Source organism: Otolemur garnettii, unplaced genomic scaffold (assembly GCF_000181295.1).
Source record: "Otolemur garnettii isolate 467f Iridium unplaced genomic scaffold, OtoGar3 scaffold00066, whole genome shotgun sequence".
Taxonomy (NCBI): domain Eukaryota; kingdom Metazoa; phylum Chordata; class Mammalia; order Primates; family Galagidae; genus Otolemur; species Otolemur garnettii.
This window is the reverse complement of record NW_003852461.1, coordinates 6745686-6768183: the sequence shown is the minus strand read 5'-3', so window position 1 is coordinate 6768183 and position 22498 is coordinate 6745686. Positions and strand designations below refer to the sequence as shown.

At 39.7% G+C, this 22498-nt stretch overlaps 1 protein-coding gene across 1 annotated transcript in view; it reads left to right on the top strand.

The window, feature by feature from the left end:
• LOC100950736 (cytochrome P450 2J2-like) overlaps positions 1–22498 on the top strand; it is a 38777-nt gene that overhangs the window by 7167 nt on the left and 9112 nt on the right. Inside the window, exons 2-7 of the mRNA XM_023515113.1 lie at positions 2764–2976; positions 9056–9205; positions 9592–9752; positions 11417–11593; positions 13530–13685; positions 15843–15853. Of these exons, the coding sequence (XP_023370881.1) occupies positions 2764–2976; positions 9056–9205; positions 9592–9752; positions 11417–11593; positions 13530–13685; positions 15843–15853 (868 nt within the window). The remainder of the gene's footprint in view (positions 1–2763; positions 2977–9055; positions 9206–9591; positions 9753–11416; positions 11594–13529; positions 13686–15842; positions 15854–22498) is intronic.

Below are 22498 nucleotides of genomic sequence, written 5' to 3'. Positions count from 1 at the left end.
GGGTCACTGATGAACAGAAGTCACAGCATCTAGTATGAGCAGAACTGAGTAAATATTCATGGACTGTGCATGAAAATCATCAGCAGACTGTGAAAAGCATGACATACCAAGTAACCATTGATAGAAAAACAGGATAGTCTCAACTGAAAATCATAGCTGACACCTCATGGCTCTTGCATCATGGCAATGCACTAGTCCCAGGGAGTGTTTAGCCAGTAAACAAATAGCTATATTGGAATATCCTCCTGACTCACATGATCTGACCCCCCAATGACTTTTTTCCCTCTATTCAAAGATAAAAGACACATTGAAAGGAAGACATTTTGATAACATTCAGAACATCAAGAGTAATACAATGACAGCTCTGATGGCCATTCAGAAAGAGTTCCAAAATTGCTTGGAAGGTGGACTAGATGCTGGCATCACTGCATAGCTCCCCAAGAATGGATAGACATCATCAGGATGAATCCCAGGGCTTTACGAGGTTGTCTGAACAACCTTGTTGAACAGTCCACATTCACTTGTGTGAACAGTCCACATTCTCTTGTGTGAACAGTCCACATTCTCATAGTTGTTAATACTGTAAAAGTTATAATCCAGATTTGAAGATCAAGAAATATACATGGTCAAAGGGCTGGTAGAGCCAGAAGTCCAAAGAAGTTTATTTCAGGGATTAGTAATGGAGTTCTGAATCCCTCCCTAGTGCAAGCTGAGATTCTAGGTTATAATATTGCCACTTAGGAGTCATTCAACTCAAAATCAGCCTTAGAATATTCTAAATGAATCAAGAAATCCTTTCTGATAGTCATAAACAATTCATACAGAAATTCAGCAAGGTGAAATAACAAATCTACTTCATGTATATGGACCCATTATTGTATTTCTTAGAAGTAGAGACTTATGCTTTGGAGTCAGACTATTTTGAGGTTTAAGATTGGTCCTAGTGAGACTGGACAGACCATGCTGAATATAGACAGACCAACAGAAGAGGCTGGGCAAGAGAAGGATGGAGGCTCAGTTCAGGCCTGGTCTTCAGTGTGGGAGGAGGGTGGGGGGATGAGACTAAGCCCATAGTGTTTGCCCTGATGGGGAATGTAGGTCCAGGGCTGTAAGAGTGACATGTTGGAGGGTAAGCACAGGAAACTAGGACAGAGAGGGGATCAGTGAGACCTGGAGCAAGTGGAGCCATTTTGTTTGGTGCTATGCCCATAGCTAGACTCAGCCCAGGCAGGCAAAAGGCAGGGGTGGGGTCCACATGGGGCTCCTTCCTGATTAGGTAGATTAGATAGTAAGGACTTTGACTGGTGACTGCTCTGTCCTCTGACTCAAGTTGGCACGTCCTGGCACACATGTGCATGTTCCTGACCACACAAACACACTCCTATTCCTTCCTCCCTCCTCCCACCCAGTTCTCTTACTCTCATTCTCCTGTCCCTGAACTCTCAGTTCCCGGAGCCATCTCAGGCTCATGTCTCTGTCCTCAAGTCTTATATAATGTCTAACAAACTCCTTGCTCCAGATCTTCAAATCTGGATCATAACTTTTATGGTAGCTTTGTCACCGTGCATGTGTTGCTTCAACTCTGACTCATTTTCACCTCTACAAGAAGAGGAAAAGCACTACTACCGTAAGTGGTCACACAGGGAAAGTGGCTTTCTGTGACCCTGAGTGCCTTCTTCCCACACATCACTGAGCTCTTGTTCCTTCCGCCACCCTGAGCGCTCATCCACGGCCCTTCTCCCACAAAGCTTGTTCCTTCCTTGGAGACTGGCCAAGAGGCTTTGTGCCTGGACCAGAAAACAAAGTGGCTTTCATATTGCTGCTTTCATGCTTCCTCACAGAAACTTTGCAGGGAGGGATAACTTTCTCCCTGTCTTAGATGGGAAACTGATGCTCAAAAAGTGAAGCAAGTTCCCAGGAGCCCACAGTGACTGAATGTAGAGTGGAGATTCTCCCATCACTGTGGAGCTGGAGGGCTCTCTCCATGCTGGCCCTGCCCCTGGATGCACCTTCCGGTGTCCAGCATTTGCTTCTATTGTCTCTGCCCACAGTAGGAAGGGGGTCGTTAAACAGACTTTATTGGCTGGGCACGGTGACTCACACCTGTAATCTTAGCACTCTAGGGTGGCCGAGGAAGGTGGATTGTTCAGGAGTTCAAGACCAACCTGAGCATGAGCAAGACCCCACCTCTAAAACAAATAGCTGGGCATAATAGCCAGGCATTGTAGCCACCACCTCTAGTCCCAGTTATTTGGGAGGCTAAGGCAAGAGTTTGAGGGTGCTGAGCTATGACGCCATGGCACTCTACTGAGGGTGACAAAGTGAGACTCTATATCAATCAATAAACAAACAAATAAACATTTTATCATTTACTAAGAAATTCAGGTTTGCTACACAGACTTAAACTCAATATATCTCAGCCTTCTTTGGTGGTCACATGTACTGAATTTTCTCTCTTCCCTGAACTCCAGGACCCTTGATTTTAAGACACCCTGTTTATTTTACAATGGTCACATCCTCATGCTCTGCTCTGGGGCCCGTTGGTGGATGTCCACTCCATTCAGGTTGGTTGGATATATGAATGGAGAGATTATAAGGGATCTTGCTCATCTTAAGTGATGTCAGCCTTGTTAAGACAAGGAAAAAAGGAAACAAAAACATTTCCATCAGGTGAAGGCGTGTGTGCAAACACACAAACTCACACACTCTCACACACACTCCCCTCAATAAGAGCCCCTCCAGCTTCACCCACACACACTTCTGAACACTTAGGTGTGTGCGTGTTTAGCTCTAACTACTTAACTATTTTTCAGATTGTGAAGAAATATGGGAACATTGTGAGCCTGGAGTTTGGGAGCATATCTTCAGTTGTTATTACTGGATTGCCCCTCATCAAAGAAGCCCTCATTCACATGGACCAAAACTTTGTGAACCGCCCCATTTTTCCTATGCAAGAACGTGTCCTTCAGGGAAATGGTGAGTTCCTTGGTCAATGGAAGTTGTGTGTTTCATATGCTTATGGCCTGCAAGAGGTGCCCTGTGACGATAATTTTCCAACACCCCCCAAACCACCTTCACTGTTATAAAATCCCTGTCATTAATGGAGGCTGGATGCCTACATTTCCTGATTGAAGTCACATATCTTGCACAAACTCACACCGGCTGCTCTTCTAGTGGAGACACCACATCACCCAGTCATGGCACAGGGAGAGGAGATGTGTCCCCTGATCCTGCTTCCCCTGCAGCCCCTTCCCCTGGGATGTGGGTGTGGATCTGCTTCCTTCTGTTGCTGCTCCTATCTCCAGCTCCTCATGTGCTCTCATGTGCTGCACCAGCATTCTTCAGCCTTGTGACCCACATATAAGGTCAGACAATTAAGTTTGGGAACTCATCCTAGAAAAAATGCTACATACCTCATTGTTGAATATCACTCTGGTCACCTTCAATGTACTCCCTTGGCCATTGGTGTGATAATATATATGAGTCTGAAGCTCAGGGAACAAAATGGATGGTTACTATGAAGAGATGCTATTTAAAATTTTAGGGAATGATAAGATTTTCTAGAAGTAAATGGATTCATCTAACCTATATTCCACTTCCTATATTCGGGAGAAGACAAGAGGTATAGACCTAATTTGGGGGGGTTGTTTCATTTCGTTTTCTTTTTTCTTTTTTTTTGAAACAGTCTCATTATGTTGCCCTCAGTAGAGTGCCGTGGCATCACAGCTTACAGCAACCTCCAACTCTTGGGCTTAAGCAATTCTCTTGCCTCAGCCTCCCAAGTAGCTGGGAATACAGGCCCCCACCACGCCTCACTATTTTTCTTTTGTTGCAGTTGTCATTGTTGTTTTAGCTGGCCTGGGCCAGATTTGAACCCACCACCTGAGTATGTGTCTGGATCCATAACCACTGTGCTATGGGCACCAAGCCTCATTTTGTTTTCAAAAGTAAATTTATTTCAGGTTAATGTGAGGGTACAAACAACCAGCTCAAAATATTTGATGTTGTTAGGTAGAGTCCCTCTTGTGATTATGTACCACACACAAAAGGTGTTCCAAACACCCCCACCCCATGACTATTCAGTGAGTACCCAAACCTCTCCTCTTTCCTGTCCCCCCAGCATGAATTGAAATGAGTTTTTCTCCTGTGTAGGCATGCATGATTGTCTACTGGCTTCACATTAGTTTTGAGTACATTAGATACTTGCTTTTCCATTTTTGTGCTACTTTACTAAGGAGAATGTGTTTCAACTCCATGCAGAATATTACAAATGATACTAAGTCGCCATCTTTTTATCTCCAAATAGTATTCTGTTGTGTGCATATACTACAATTTGTTAACCCCTTCCTGAGTTGATGGGCATTTAGGTTGTTTCCATGTCCCGGCAATTGTAAACTGAGCTGCAATAAACAATCAAGTGCAAATGTCCTTATGATAAAATGATTTTTTTTCTTCTGGGTAGATGCCTAATAGTGGGATTGTGGGGTCAAGTGGGAGATCTGTTTTTAGACCTTCCAGGATTCTCCATACTTCTTTCCAAAGAGACTTCATTAGTTTGCAGTCTCACTGGTAATGTAAAAAGTAAGCCCCTCTTTCCACATCCGTGCCAGCATCTGCAATTTTGGAACAGTGTGATGTGGGCTAATCTTACTAGGGTTGGGTGGTATCAGGGAGGTTTTATTTGTATTTCTCTGGTGATTAGGGACTATGAGTATTTTTTCATGTGTTTGTTACCCATTCATCTGTCTTCCTTAAAGAACAGTGATTCTCAACCGTCCTAATGCTGTGGCCCTTTGATAGAGTTCCTGTGGGTTGCAACCCACAGGTTGATAACTGCTGCTTAGAGAAGGTGCTATTAATATCTCTTGCCCAGTGATATATAGGATTGTTTGCTCTTTTTTGTTGATTGAGTTCTCTATACATCCTAGTTATCAAGCCTTTGTCCAATTCATAATATGCAAGTATCTTTTCTCATTCTAGAGGTTGTCTGTTTGCTTTGGTTGTCATCTCCTTAGCCATATAGAAGCTTTTCAGTTTAGGAAGTCCCATTTATTTATTTTTGTTGTTGTTGCAATTGCCATTTAAGTCTGCTTCATAAAATCTTTCCATAGGCTGATATCTTCAAATGTTTTCCCCACACTTTCTTTGAGGATCTTTATTTTTTAATGCCTTAGATTTAAATCTCTTATCCATCTTGAATCCATTTTTATGAGTGGTAAAAAGTACGAGTCCAGCTTCAGTCTTTTATATGAGGATACCCAGTTCTCCCAGCACCATTTATTGAATAAAGATTCTATTCCCCAGTGTGTGTTCTTGTTTGATTTATCAAACATCAGGTGGGTATAAGATGTTAGTTTCATCTCATGGTTGTCTATTTGGTTCCAAATGTCAATGTGTCTATTTTTGTGCCAATATCATGCTGCTTTGATCACTATGGACTTATAATATAGCCAAAAGTCTGGCAGGGTGATGACCCTGGCTTTGTTTTTATTACTAAAAATTGCCTTGGCTATGCGGAGGGTTTTCCGGTCCCATACAAAATGAATGATAATATTTTCCAATTCTTGAAAGTATGATACTGGTATTTTAATGGGGATTACATTGAATCTGTAGATTGCTTTAGAAGTATAGTCATTTTAACAATGTTGATTCTTCCCAGCCAGGAGCATGGTATATTCTTTCATTTGTTAATGTCTCCTGCTATTTATTTTTTTAAGGTTCCATTATTTTCCTGGTAGAGATCCTTAGCTTCTTTTGCTAGGTATATTCCTAAGTATTACATTTTCTTTGAAGTTACTATGAAGGGAATTGTGTTCTTGATTTGCTTCTCAACTTGGCTGTTATTGGCATATACAAAGGTAACTAATTTGTGGATATTGATTTTATGTATGAGACATTACTGTGTTTCTTAATCACTTTTAGGAGTCTTGTGGTTGAGTCTTTGGGGTTCTCTAAGTTCATATCATCAGCGAAGAGTGAGAGTTTGACCTCCTTCACCCCCATTTGGATGCCATTAACATCTGTCTCTTGCCTGATTGCATTGCTAGAACTTACAGCACTATAGTGAATAGTAGTGGTGATAGAGAAAAACCTTGTCTTATTCCAATTTTAAGTGGAAAAGCTTTCTGATTTATTCCATTCAGTATGATATTAACTGTAGGTTTGTCATAGATGACTTCAATCAGTTTAAGAAATGGGCCCCTGTGCCAATATTCTTAAATGTTCTTGTTAGAAAAGAATACTGAATTTTATTGAATGTTTATTCTGCATCTACCAAGAGGATCATATGGTCTTTGGTTTTGATATGGTGAATTCCATTTATAGATTTGTTTATGTTAAACCAGGCTTGCATCCCTGGGATGAAACCTGCTTAATTGTGATGAAGAATTTTTTTAATTTATAACTGTAATCTATTGGCTAGGATTTTATTGAGAATTTCTGCAACAATATTTATTAGTGAAATTGGTCTGAAGTTCTCCTTTGTAGTTGGGTCTTTTCCTGGTTTTCCTATCAGGAGGATGTTCGCTTCATAGAATGCATTGGAGAAGATTCCTTCCTTCTCAATTTTTTGGAATAATTTCTTATTTTGGAATAAGCTCGTCTTTGTAAATTTGATAGAATTCTGGTGTGAAGCAATCTAGATCAGGGAAATTTTTTTGTTGGGAGTTTTTTTTATTGTTATTTCCATATCAGTCCTTGAAATTGGTCTGTTCAAGAAATCTATTTTTTCCTGGTTAAATCTACACAGATGGTGTGATTCCAGGTATTGATTCATTTCCACCACATTGTCAGATTTCTAGGCACAGGATTCCTTGCAGTATTCGGAGATAATCTCTTGTATCTCTGTGATACCTGTTGTTATTTCTCCTTTATCATTTGTGATTGAGGTTATTAGAGATTTTGCTTTTCTGTTTCTCGTTAAACTGGCCAAAAGATTATCAATTTTATTAATTTTTTCAAAGAAGGAACTTTTTGTTTCATTGATTTTCTGAATGATTATTTTGTTTTCAATTTTATTAATTTCTGATTTAATTTCAGTTTTCTTTTCTTCTGCTGGGTTTGGAATTAGATTGTTCTTCTTTTTCCATTTCCATAAGATGGTTCATAAGTTTGTTGATGAGCTCTTGTTTTTGCTTTTCACATGTAGGCATCTAATGTGATAAATTTCCCTCTTAAGACTGCTTTTCCTGTATTCCACAGTTTGAAGTAACAGTAGCTTCATTATTGTTATATTTGAGAAATTTAACAATTTCCTCCTTTATCGCTTCCTGGAACCATCAATCAGCATAAGATTGTTTAATTTCTGTGCCTTTGTGTGGGGATGAACATTTTTGTTGAAGTTGAGTTCCACCTTTATTGCCTTATCGTCTGAGAATATACAAGATATAACTTAGCTTCCACAATGGCACAAAGGATATACCTATACAATGGACTTTCACTAAATAAGATGAATAGAACTCCACCACATTTATCAATTCTCTCAATAAATGATAATGGGTTTAAGTCCCCACTGAAGAGGCATAGGCTAACTAATTGGATGAAAAAGCACAAGCTATCCTTATGCTGTCTACAGGAAACACACTTAACCTTGAAGGACCAATCAAGACTCAGGCTAAGGGATGGAAAACAATATTTCAAGCAAATGGAAATCAGAAGAAAAGAAGAATTGCAATCTTATTATCAGATACAAGTGGACTTAAAGCAACTAATGTTAAGAAAGACAAAGATAGTCACTTCATACTGGCCAAGGGAACAATACAATAAGAGGACATTTCTGTTTTAAATATTTATGCACCCAACTTAAATGCTCCCAAATTTATGAAACAGAATGTGATGAGTCTGAGCAATATGATGTCCCATAATACCCAATTAGCCAGGGGCTTTAACATTCCTCTGACAGAACTGGACAGATCCTATAAACAGAAAGTAAGTGAAAATACAAAGGACCTAAATGTGATCCTAGAACTAATGGGCTTAATAGACATATACAGAACATACCATCCCAAAGCTAAACAATACACATTATTCTCATCAGCCCATGGAACTTACTCCAAAAGAGGTCATATCCTATTATACAAATCAAACCTCAACAAATTTTAAACAATAGACCTAATTTTGAAGACCTCCACCATTTCAATATTTAACAGAAGATGAACCAGCAGAAGATATGAGAAGTTTCTGGCAGACAATTAGGAAGAAAGTCTGGAGAGTATGGTATCCTTAGCACCCCTAGAAGGGAATGTTTCCAGAAAGAAGGGTCTAATACTGCTGAAGGATCTAGTAAAATGGGGGCAAAAGTTATCCTTGGACTTGACAACAAGGAGGGCCATTTCACTGGGTGATAGAAGCCGAAGCCATGTATCAAAGGAGATGAGCACTGGTTTGGAGGTGAAGACAAGGAAAGGAGCTTGGAATTACCTATAATATGACACAGATGATGGTCTGTTAAGCACATCAAGATTTTTTTCCCTTTCCCATATTGTTTTTCTGTATGGAATATCCCCTCCTCTTGCTTTCTTGAGTTATTCCTTCATCTATTAAGGTCTGGCTTAGACAAAAACTCTCCTATCATGCTTCTCTTTGCCTACTCAAGTATATGGACTTTATATTTTCCATGAGCATGTTTCTAGCATTTAGCATAACAAAAGTACTTAACTTTACTTATGTGGCTAATAATCAAAGCTTGTGCTTTAGATGAGGGAGACATGAGTTTGAACACCTTGAACACAAACTGTGTGACCTTAAAATGTTTACTTAATCTTTTGCTTCTTATTTTTCTCCTTAGTTAAATGAGGGATAGTTATAGTAATAATGGTAACTACCCCTTAGAATATGTTTGACTACTAAATTATGCAAAATATAAAAATATTCACTAAGGTGCCTCACCTGCCAAGCACATTATTTGTGTCCACTGCTTAGGGGTGATTTCTTTGAACATTTTTCAAGTGCCTTAAGTCCCTTCCCCTTCCCTCCATCTGACACACATTCTCATACCATTTACTATATATTCCCAGTATTGAACAAGAAAACCATCATATTGACCTTTTTTCCCCAGGATTGGTCTTGTCCAAAGGCCAGGTATGGAAGGAGCAAAGAAGGTTCGCCCTGACGGCACTAAGGAACTTTGGTTTGGGAAGGAAGAGCTTAGAGGAACGCATTCAGGAGGAGGCCTGCCACCTTGTTGAGGCAATGAAAGAGGAGAATGGTGAGCACCTCTAGGACAGATGTTGAAGATTGTGGCCCATTTGTTCATTTAAGGGATACTTATACACTGCCTAGTTGCTTCTTCTGTGCCCAGCACTGTGCTAAGTTGTGAGGATGAAACAGTGAACAACTAACCATAACCCTGACCTCAAGGACTTCTAGATTTAAATGCACAGAGATGGGCAGTGAACACATTACTGAATTTAAACCCTGCTCATAAGTCTGACTGTGGCACTGACTGAGCACCTGCTGTACATCAAACCCATGTAGGGTGGTGTCAGAAATGGTTCTGTACTAGGTCTATCCTATGTCAAAAAGAGGACAATCTTTGTAGGAACTAGAGGGATCCCATCAGAAATATCCATTTTTTCCCTCCTCCCCCTCCAGGGCAGCCTTTTGACCCTCACTTCAAAATCAACAATGCAGTTTCCAATATCATTTGCTCCATCACCTTTGGGAAGCGATTTGAGTACCAGGATGGTGAGTTTCAGGAGCTGCTGAGGTTACTGGATGAGATCATATATATGGAGACTTCATTTGCAAACCAGGTAAGGCAGCTTTCTTTCTATACCATGTGGACATATGCACTATCTCTCTTGTGTTCTCTTGGACATAAAAAAATGCTCAAATTGGTTTATGCTACTTACATGTATACCAATGCTTGCTATTATCAATCTTCTAATTTCACAGGGTATACCCCTTTGGGGTTGAAATCACACTTCTTCCTTGGTAGGCTCTGCACCCTAATTTTTGACTCTGTAGGCCTTTGAGTCTCAAAGGCCATACTTAACTATCAGGTATCTCAGATACTTTTCCTGAATTTGAAAGACATTCCTAAAGGAAAATTTACCACCAGGTATTGAGTTCATCCCTGCATTTGCTTCTTTCCTTATGCCTCATTCCTGAAATTACGTTGGCGTGAGTATGTGTTAAATGTGTATGCATGTGTGTATTTGATAAATGTTAAGTGTTCTCAGAAAAAGAATTAGTTTTGAATTACTGAGTCTGCTGCTGACAAAATTTTAAAACATTTTTTCAGTCTTAATAAAAGCACTTTATTTTTGACAATTATAAATGTACCTAAAGTAGGGAGAGGACAGTCATGAATCACTGTGTACCATCAGTCACTCCAACAATGATCAACATATGACTAACTGCAGTTCACCAGTCTCTATGCCACCCTTCCCTGAGTTATTTGGAGCAAATCACAAACCTCAGTGGTTTGATCCATAAATATTGCAATGTATATTTCATAAAGGACCCATTTTTACTGTAATGAAATATTACGTACCTGAGACATGAACAATAATTATGTAATGTCTTTAAACACCTAGCCACTGCTCAGATGTCCCTAGATGTCTCATAAGTGGGGAGTTTTTTGGTGGTTTTCTTCCAATCAGAATAAAAACCAAGCCCATATGTTTTATTTGGCTACTGTGTCTCTTAAGGATCATTTAATCCATGGCTTCCTTCCCACTTCTCTCTCTTTTTTTTCTTTTTTACAATTTATTTATTAATAAATTTGAGTCACTTGCACTGTAAATTTTTCCATGTTCTGGATTTTACTGATCGCATTCCTCTTGTTTTTAACATGTTCTTCTATTCATATATCTTAAATACATTGGAAACTAAATCTAGAGCATTGATGATCAAAGTACAATTTTATTTTTTTAAGGCTCCTCTCTAAGGGTTACTTACTGGCAGGTTGTCTCATGTTACTATTGATCAGAGGGTTCAGCTACCATGACTCTGACTTGCCTGTTACTACACTCACATGTGTCATCCCCCTTACAATTTTTACCTGAAATTTACAAATATTAATTGATGATCATTACATGTGTGCACTATTTCTATGCAGGATTCAAATTGGTGACATTGTAATTCCATTTCTCCCTCTTTGTAATTGACTTACAATTATTAATTTTGTATTGACCAACCATGGGAAATTCTTGGCATTATCATGTCAAAAATATATTCTGTACAGCTAAAGGGGTGACAGTGAAAAAAGGGGGTTTAAGGATGACCAAGATTTCAGTGTGAGTGAATGAAAGATATGGAAAGAAATGTTGGTCTCTCTTATGTTGGTTGCTATTATCAATCTTCTAATTTCACAGGGCATATCCCTTTGGGGTTGAAATCACACTTCACCAAAATGTTGTTGGGGAATGTGGGGTCGCATTGTCTCCATGATTGTTCTGTTTTTCTCAATCAGCTCTACAATTTCTTTCCATGGATAATGAAGTTCCTTCCTGGTCCCCACCAAACTGTCTTCAGAAACTGGGAAAAACTGAAATTGTTTGTTTCTCACATCGTTGAAAAGCACAAGAGAGATTGGAACCCTGATGAAACAAGAGACTTTATCGATGCTTACCTCAAGGAAATTGCCAAGGTAGAGAAACCAAATTTGTTTCCTGTGTTTTGTTATTAAAGAGAAAATGAAGCTGTGTTATATTACAAACTGCTGCTGATTCCAATTACCACAAACCTGGTGACTTGAAATAGCATGGATTTATTCTCCTAGAGTCCTGGATGTTGGAAGTCTGAGATGAGTCTCACAATGCTAAAGTCAAGGTGTTGGCTGGACATGCTCTTATTGGAGAATCTATTCTTGTGACTTTCTGGCTTTAAGAGGCTCCCTGTATTCCTTGGCTTGTAGCCCCATCATCCATCTTTAAAGCCAGCAGCACATCTTCCCTCTGTCCCCTGTGATCTCTGTTCCATCCTTACATCTCTCTCTCTGGCTTTAGCCCTCTTCCCTCCCTCTTATAAAGATGATATTGTGCCCACTGGGAGAATCCAGGATAATGTTCCAATCTCAGAATTTTTAACTTTATCCCACCTGCAAAGTCTCTTTTGCCACATAAGTTAACATACAAGGTCCCAGTGAGTTTGATGTGGGTGGACACGTTTGTGGACCATTCTTCAGCCTGTCACAGGGAAGTCAAACAGGGACAGTATTTCAGAGGGTGGAGGGCAGCATTAACTCAGAATTGATGAGGCGATTAGAGGTGAAGATGGAGGGTTCATATAAATGCCTAACACTGCCTTCCATCCTCCATTGTCTCCTCACTAGTCTCATCCGACAGGGCTATGCACAATGGGGAAAGCAGCAATTGAGCCTCTAAGCTCCCTTCTATCACTCATAGACCTAGAAACAGTGACCTGCCCTGCTCCCATCTCCACTGCAGAGCACAAGGATACTGCACTGTATGCCAGAGTTTAGGCTCTGGGTCCAAATGGGCTGTGGCTTTTCCTGTAGCCACATAGCATCCCAATATTATAAGCCAGAAGCCTGGAGGAGGGGATAAACTGGACACACCCTTTTCCACAGTGGCTCTCTAGCTAATAGATATCACTGAGTCAGTGCCATCATCGTTACACATTAATTACGGGGTCCTCATCATGGAGCAGGGAGAATGGTGGATTGCTTCTATTGGCATAACATTCATTGAGACATTGTCTTCTCCTCCAGAGGAGGAGATGACAAGTGTTTGCTGATGTGCAGGTATAAGACTATGAATATTAAGGGCAATGGGAACAAATGGAACCTTCTAGAGGAGCATGGTAGAGATGGTGGGGTATCATGAGGAATGGTTATGGAATCAGAATGGTTCAATTGGAAAGGAAAATATTAATGAGGTGAAATAAGAATTGTTTTTCATAAGAGAATTCTATTCATTCCTTACTTTACAGGGCAAATGTCTGGTGAGTACTTGGTATGTGCCCTCATGTCTCACACAGTCGTACTGTCATCTGGAGGAGCATGCATGATTATTTCCACTATATAAAATGAGAAACCGAAGCAGAGAACACATAGACTGCCACACTAGAAAAAAACATTTGTCCTTGGAGCTCTGGTATTTGATTACCTGACGCCCAATGTAGAGATTTGTGAGTTATATCCGATTCATGAGGACTCAGGTTTGAAATGAGTATCAGTTAAATCCAACTCATATGGCAGTTACTGTGCTAAGTAACTTGCCCAAAGTCCTACAGCTGCAAAGTGAAGTGGCTGATGTTGGAGCCAACGTGTCTGGCTCACAGCCTGTTCTCCTTCCACTGAATTAATAACTTCTCCCAAATTAAAGGCATAAGAAAATACTTGCCTCGATTTTCATCCTCAGAAAAAGCTTCTAGCCCTTGGGGCAGGACAACACTAATAATGATTCAGTAATAAGACTCTGCCCCCAGGAGAGGTTAAAGGAAAGTTGTTTCTTCTGGGGACATTGTGTTCCACACCCTCTCCTAGGATGAAGCCCCTGATGTTATGGCAATCAGAAATCATCTGAATAGAGCAAAACTGCATTAAATACTGTCCTTCCTAGAATGCCAGCAATGCTACCTCAAGTTTCCATGAAGACAACCTCATTGGGTGCACTCTGGACCTCTTCTTTGCAGGAACTGAGACAACTTCCACCACCCTGCGCTGGGGGCTGCTTTACATGGCCCTCTACCCAGACATCCAAGGTGGGTGTGTCAGTGTGTTTGCTGGCCCAGGACAGAGTGATGCCTCCTAGAGTGCAAGGCCTACAGATGGGGCTAGACAAAAACATGGCAGAAAGAAAGGAGAGGAGAAGGGTCATGAGGTGATGGGGACGTGGGAACAGGAACATTCTTCACACTGTCTGCCAGGTCTGGGGTGGGTTCAGGTAACACAAATATAAGAGAGAAACCCTGTCTTCAAGAAGCTCAAGTCGAGGGGGAAGACAGTGAACTGAGTAAAGTTCCTGGAAGGTCCCAGGGAAGAGTTCCAGTCCCTTGAGAAAATCTAGGGGTGCCCTTCCCTTCTTTTAAGTAATGATTCCCACTGCCTCCTGGGTTGTGTCCAGACCCCAATGTCTGGTATGATGCCTCCAAGGTCCCCTTCCTCCTGCCCAGTCTCCATCCCCTCGCATGGAGGCCTCACTACCCCACATGTCATTTTCCTTGCTCTGTCCTTGTGTATGCCTCTGTGTCATGACCTCTGCTCTTCCCTCTGCCAAGAATGTGCCTCCTCAATTTCTCTACACAGTAAACTTGCATCTCTTCCTGAAGAATCTGCTCAAATGCTACCTCCCTAACATGTGTCTCCATCCCCTTGGAAATCATCAGAATTTTCTTCCTCCAGGGATGACTAGGTTGCCCTCCCTTAGTGGGCTTATCACACATTCTTCATATAGCTTCCCATAGACGGAGTCCACCCAAGAACAGGGACTGTTTCCATCATCATTACTCCTCCAGGTTGCATAATGGTTTAAGCACCTGGGGGACAGGGATGGTTATGAAGCAGCTTTTCAAACTGTGGGTAACATTTATTCATGCGGCAGAAAATCAATTTAATAGATGAAGATCTAAACTTTTTTCCTATGATAAAGATAGAGGAGAAAAGTTCGGAGTGTTTCCTAAGTATTAGGGGTAACTTCATTCATGAAAGTTTCTTTCTCTCTGACATTGATTGATAAATGGTGCTTTCTGCATGTGTATATTTATGTATACTCATCCTGAGTCTTGATATAGAATGTATTTCTTAATATTCATTACATTTTTAAAAAGTTTCAAAGTTACTGAGTCAGGGTCTAGATTTGGCTTCTAGAATAGAGGCTCCAAAGTAACAATGGATAAAAATATAAAAGGTTGATCTCAGTTTCATGACGACATTATTCACAATAGCAATTAGTGTTACTGTGAGGAATAGATGACCAGAATGTAGAATGTTCACTGGACATGCACTGCGATATTACTGGGCCTTAAAAAGGCCGGCCACATACACTGAGGCTGGTTCGAACCCAGCCCAGGCCAGTGAATGCAATAATGACAATTGCAGCAACAACAAAAAAATAGCTGGGCATTGTGGCAGGGGCCTGTAGTCCTAGCTACCTGGGAGGCTGAGGCAAGAGAATTGCTAAAGCCAAGAGTTTGAGGTTGCTGTGAGCTGTGATGCCACAGCACTGTACCCAGGGCAACAGCTTGAGATTCTGTCTCAAAAAGATAAACAAATAAATAATAAACAAATTAAATTAAAAGAGAGAAAGTTCTGATGCATGCTACAACCTGTATAAAACTCAAGGACAGAGAGGCAGAGCAAGGTGGTAGTGAATCAGGAAGACCACCAGGCCAAGCTCTCCAAGAGCAACTGAAAAAGGAGAGTTAGGCAGCGTTTGGACAGGAGATTTTGCCTCCAGCTGTGGCTTGGGGTGTGCTGCAAATTGGCAGGGTGCTGGTTGCTGTACATAAACTGGAGCATTGGGGCAGAGATCTGACACACTAGGCAAGTCTTGCATGGGCTGCCAGAGGGCTTTCTGTTCTCTAGGGAATTGTTTTGATTGCCTAGAAAAGTGGGAAAATCTGACTAGTATATAGCAGCCAGATTTGAGGGTTGGCTGGACCAGACTTGACAGTGGTAGAGACAACCCTTCTAGGGAGGTCCTGGCAGCAAGGGATCAGCCATTTTGACAAGGTCGTGAGAAGGTTGTGAGGCCAGGCCCAGGATAGGAACATAGCCATTTTAGTTCTTCCTGCTAGGATAGGTCCTCTAGTCATGATAGGCTCGGGGACTCCAGCACCCCACTAGAACTGTTGTCTGGGGGTACAGTGAAACCTGCCTCTGAAAGATTCAGGAGAGATTTGAGTTCCCAGCCTGGGGGAACCTGAATGCTGAGGAAATAACCAGGTGATCACTGTGGACAATTGAGTTGGGGACCTGATCCATGCCTGGGTTCTAGAGAGAGGTTATCAGTGGTGTTGTCCATCCCCTAAAACTACAGCACCACCTGATGTCTGGGCAATATATTGCAACACAAATATTCCTACTAAACTCAGACCCTCACGCTATATATTTATATACACTTATATATAAAGTTTTTATGTATATCTATGTGTATATATAATTAGTTTTTAATTTTGTTTATTTTTTCTTTTTTATTCTTCTTGTTAGTATTTTCTCCATTTTTGTTTTTTGTAGTTGTTATTTTGTTTATTTGTTACTAAGGTTGTTTATTTTTGGTTATTCAGAGCAAGCCAATATGGCCTTTTTGGAAAGAAGTTTGGAGAATACTCAAGGAACTAAAAGTAGACCTACCATTTGATCCTGCAATTCCTGTACTAGGTATATACCCAGATGATCCAAAAAAAACCTCATTTTACAACAAAGACATTTGCACCAGAATGTTTATTGCAGCCCAATTCATAATTGCCAAGACACAGAAACAGCCCAAGTGCCCATTGACTCATGAATGGATTAACAAATTGTGGTATATGTACACCATTGAATACTATGCCATGGAGCCATAAAAAAGATGGAGACTTCACATCTTTTATGTTTACCTGGATGGAGCTGGAACATATTCTTCTCAGTAAAGTATCATGAGAATGGCGAAAAAAGTATCCATTGTACTCAATACTATTATGAAATCAATATATAATCACCTACATATTCATACAAATGCTAAAATATAACTATAGTCCAGATAGTAGGAGGGAAGAAAAGAGAGAGAGGAGAAGGGGAGAAGGCTAGGATGAGGGTGGGTATTTGGAAGGACCACATCTAATGTACATAATGCAATGCTACATTTCAAAACTATTGGCTCAGCACCTGTGGCTCAAGTGGCTAAAGTGCCAGCCACATATGCCAAAGGTGGTGGGTTCAAATCCAGCCCAGGCCCACCAAACAATGACAGCTGCAATCAAAAAATAGGTGGGCATTGTGGTGGGCACTTGTGGTCCAAGCTACTTGAGAGGCTGAGGAAGGAGACTTGCTTGAGCCCAGGAGTTGGAGGTTGCTATGAGCTGTGTTGCCACAGCACTCTACCTAGGGGGACAGCTTGAGGCTCTGTCTCAAAAAAAAAAAAAAACTATTAGGAAAAGAGTATAATTGTCTTTCCACAACAATTAAATAAGCAAGCAATGGATGTGTTAATTAGTTCAATGTAAGCATTTCACATTCTATATCAAATCAGTACACTGAACCGCATAAATGTATCAATGTACACAGTTATGATTTAATAAAAAAAATTGTGCCTGTCCTCCAAAAGGTGTGTCACACTCCGTGACCCCCCACCCCCACTCCTTCTTTCCCTCTTACTGTTCTCCCCTTCCCCCACCCCCCACCGTGTGCTAAGTCATTAATTGTCCTCATATCAGAATTGAGTACATAGGACTCTTGCTTCTCCATTCTTGTGATGCTTTAGTAAGAATAATGTGTTCCACTTTCATCCAGGTTAATACAAAGGTGTAAAGTCCCCATATTTTTTAGCAGCTGAATAGTATTCCATGGTATACACATATCACAGCTTGTTAATCCATTGCTGGGTTAGTGGGCTGTTTCCACATTTTGGTGATTATAAATTGAGCTGTGATAAACAGTCTAGTGCAGGTGTCCTTATGGTAAAAGGATGTTTTTTTCTTCTGGGTAAATGCTCAGTAATGGGATTGCAGGGAGGTCTAATTTGAATTCTTTGAGAATTCTCCATAATTCCTTCCAAAAAGGTTGTATTACTTTGCAGTCCCATCAGCAGTGTAAAAATGTTCCCTTCTCTCCACATCCATGCCAGCATCTGCAGTTTTGAGATTTTGTGATGTAGGCCATTCTTACTAGAGTTATATGGTCTCTCAGGGTGGTTTTGGTTTGCATTGCTCTAATAATTAGGGATGATGAGCATTTTCTCATTTGTTTATTAGCCAATCATCTAGTCTTCTTTAGAGAAGGTTCTATTCATCTCTCTTTTCCAGTGATATAAGGGATTGTTGGCTCTTTTTATGTTGATTAATTTGAGTTCTCTGTAGATCCTGGTTATCAAGCTTTTGTCTGATTAAAATATGCAAAGATCCTTTCCCATTGTGTAGGTTGTCTATTTGCTTTGGTTGTCATCTCTTTAGCTGTACAGAAGCTTTATAGCTTCATTAAGTCCCATTTATTTATTTTCATTGTTGCAATTGCCATGGAAATCTTCCTCATAGTCTTTCCTCAGGGCAATACTTACACGTGTTTTCCCCACACTTTCTTTGAAAATTTTTATTATTTTGTATCTTAGATTTAGGTCTTTCATCCCTTTTGAATCAATTATAGTGAGTGGAGAAAAGTGCATGTCCAGTTTCAGTCTTTTACATGTGGATATCCAGTTCTCCCAACACCATTGATTGAACAGGGATTCTTTCCCCCAGTGTGTGCTCTTGTTTGATTTATCAAACATCATGTGGCTATAAGATGTTAGTTTCATCTCATGGTTTTCTATTTAGTTCCAGATGTCTATGTCTCTATTTTTGTGCCAATACCACGTGGTTTTGATCACTAGGTCCTTGTTAGTACAGCCTAAAGTCTGGGAGGCTGATGGCTTTGTTTTAGTTACTAAGAATTGCCTTGGCTATACACATTTTTTTACTGGTTCCATACAAAATGAAGAATTATTTTTTCCAAATCTTGAAAGTATGATGTTGGTATTTTAATAGGGATGGCATTGAATCTGTAGATTGCTTGGGAAGTATAGACATTTTAACAATGTTGATTTTTCTCAGCCATGAGCATGGTATGTTCTTCCATTTGTTAATATCTTCTGCTATTTCTTTTCTTAGGGTTTTGTAGTTTTATTCATAGAGGTCCTTAATCTCTTTTGTGAGGTATTTCATTTTCTTTGAAGCTACTGAGAAGGGAATTGTGTTCTTGATTAGCTTATCATGTTGGCTATTATTGGCATATACAAAGGTGACTGATTTGTGGACATTGCTTTTATATCCTGAGATGTTATTGTATTTTTTGCTCACTTTTGGGAGTCTTGTGGTTGAGTCTTTGGGATTCTCTAAGTATGTGATCATATCCTCAGCAAAGAGGGAGTGTTTCACTTCCTCTGTCCCCATATGGATGCCCTTTATTCCCTTCTCTTGCCTGATTGTATTGGTCAGAACTTCCAGCACTAAGTTGAATAGTAGTGGTGATAGAGTACAACCTTGTCTCATTCTAGTTCTGAGTGGAAAAGCTTTCAGTTTTACTCCATTTAGTTTAATACTAGCTGTGGGTTTGTTGTAGATGGCTTCAGTCAGTTTGAGGAATGTGCCACCTATGCCTATATTCTTCAGAGTTCTAATTAGCAAAGGATGCTGAATTTTATTGAATGCTTTTTCTGCATCTATTGAGAGGATGATATGGTCTTTGTTTTTGCTTCTGTTGATATGGTGAATTATGTTTAAGGATCTGCATATGTTAAACTAGCCTTGCATCCCTAGCATGAATCCTACTCGATCATGATGTGTGACTTTTTAAAGAATAAGCTGTAATCTATTGGCTAGGGGTTTTTTGAGAATTTTTACATCTATATTCATTAGTGAAATTGGCCTGTAATTCTTTTCAGTTGGATCTTTCCCTGGTTTTGGTTGCAGGGTGATGTTTGCTCCATAGGGATGAGGTCTCACTCTGGCTTAGGCTGGTCTTTAAACCATGAGCTCAGGCAATCCACCCACCTTGGCCTCCCAAGATATGAGCCACTCTGCCTGGCCCTCTGAATGATTTTTTGTTTTCAATTTCATTAATCTCTGATTTAATTTTGGCTATTTATTTTCGTCTATTGGGTTTAGGGTTAGAGCTAATGCATCAGTTGAGAGAATCACGTGGTCTTTGTTTTTTATTTGATTTATGTGATATATTATATTTATAGATTTACATATGTTGAACCAACCTGTAACCCTGGAATAAAACCAACTTGATAATGATATATAATTTTTTGATATGTTGTTGAATTCTGTTTGCTAAGATCTTATTGAATATTTTTGCATCGATATTCATTAATGATATTGGTTTATAATTTTCTTTCTTTGTTGGATCCTTTCCTGGTTTGGGGATCAGGGTGATATTTGCTTCATAGAATGTATTGGAAAGTATTCCATCTTTATCTATGCTTTGGAAAAGGTTGTATAATGTAGGTACTAGTTCCTCTTTAAAGGTTTGGTAGAATTCTGATATGAAGCCATCTGATCCCAGACTTCTCCTTTTTGGGAGATTTTGTATTGTTGATGCTATTTCAGTGCTTGATGTAGGTCTATTCAAAATTTCTAATTCTTTCTGGTTGACTCTAGGAAGGTGGCATGCTTCCAGGTATTGGTCCATTTCCTTCAGATTTTCATATTTCTGAGAATAGAGTTTTTTGTAGTAATCATTGAGGATTTTTTTAAATGTCTGAGGTGTGGTGTCTGTTGTTATTTCTCCTTTATCATTTCTGATAGATGTTATTAGAGATTTTACTTTTCTATTTCTGGTTAGATTGGCCAAAGGTTTATCAATTTTGTTAATCTTTTCAAAAAACCAACTTTTTGTTTCGTTGATCCTCTGAATGATTCTTTTGTTTTCAATTTCATTTAATTCTACCCTAATTTTGGTTATTTCTTTTCTTCCCCTGGGTTTGGAGTTGTAATGTTCTTCCTTTTCTCGTTGCTTGAGACAACTCATTAAGTTGTTGGCTTCCTCTCTTTCTGTTTTCTTCATAAAGGCTCCCCACATTACAAATTTGCCTCTTAGGACTGCGTTTGCAGTATCCCACAGGTTTTCATAATTTGTGTCTTCATTATCATTTTGTTCCAAAAGTTTGGTGATTTCCTTCTTAATCTTTTCGTTGACCCAGCTATCATTCAGCTAAGATTATTTAATTTTCATGACTTTGTTTGAGTATGAAGATTCCTGTTGCTGTTGAGTTCAACTTTCATTCCATGGTGGTCTGAGAAGATACAAAGAATAATTTCTATTCTTTAACATTTGCTGATGTTTAACTTGTGTCCTAAGATATGATCAATTTTGGAGGGATACAATTATAAGAGGGTCTTTATCTAACAAATGCAATCAATGTAACCTAGTTCTTTGTACCCTCAATGAATCCCCAACAATTAAAAAAAAAACCTCAAGGATATCACACCGAGTTTAAAACACTGAATACAAATACACAAATACTGTATTTTATACCAGGAAATAAATTTCTGATATAAGCCACCCAGTCAATGCTGTTTGTTCTAGCAGCCTGAATACACTATGATTCCACTTATGAGAGTTATCTGGAGTAGTGAAATTCATAGAAATAGAAGATAAATTCGTGCTGGCTGGAGACTGAGAGATGAGGAATGGATAGTTGTTTAATGGATAGAAAGTTTCAGTTTTACAAGATGAATATGTTCTGGAGATTGATTGCCCAATAATGTGAATATACTTAAAACTACTGAACTACTCACTTAAAAATGTCTAAGATGGTAAGTTTTATGCTATGTGTATTTTACCTCACTTAAAAAAATTAAATAATCAACAGTTTAAAATAACAGAAATTTATTTCTATATTGGGTAAAAGTTTATAAGCTGGATTCTGTAAAGCCTTTAGGATTTCCACACCCTAGGAGGTGTTGCTGTTGTGTCCTGAATGACACTCTTGTTGACTCTCTAAGATGGCTCATCACTAGGTCTTCCCTTACACCAGTAGGAAGGGACAAAGGGGAACCACATACCCTTTTCAGGGATGTCCAATATTTTTGCTTCTCTGCCACACATTAAAAGAAAAAGAGTTGCCTTGGGACACAAATTAAATGCACAAATGTTAATGAAAGTTGATAAGCAAAAATTTAAAAAAAGTGTAATTTTTGCAATATGTAATGTCACAGAGAAGCAAAACAGTCCTCAAATAGTCTGCATGCAGCCCACAGGCTTCATATTGGACTCCCTGCAAGGGCTTCATGTGTGGATTAACCATCATTTTTGCTTACATTCTCTTTGCCAGAGCTCTGTCACATGGTCACATTTGGTGACAGGAAATCTGCCAAATGTTCACCTTCTCTGGACAACCAGATATCCACCTAAAACTTTAGCAAAAGAGAAAATTAAATATTGGGGGACAGCTATCAGTTACTATCATTTGCTGGGTAATCACCTGAATCAATTCGTGTAAATCAAAAACATCCTTTAAATGATGGTAGATTTAATCTCACTAATTGGATGATGAGGCTCAGAGAGTTTAAGTAATGTAGGGCAGTAATGTTGTAGAGCAAGAGTTTGCAACCCCACTGGTCATGCACATCAGGACCCACATGCTACTCTAATACATGTCCTAGAGAAATCCAAGTTTATAGTTTTTCTGTGTTCTGAATATTTTTTACCCCATAAAAATTCACATGTCGAAGCCTAATTACCAGTGTGGTGATATTGGAAGGTGGAACCTTTGGGAGGTGATTAGCCCTCCTGTAGGTCATGCCGGTATAAAGATTTCCCAGAGAGCTCCTTCCAAGTGAGGAGGCAGTGAGAAGGTGCCACTTATATGCTGGAATGTGGCCTCAGCAGACTCAGAATCAGCTGGTGCCT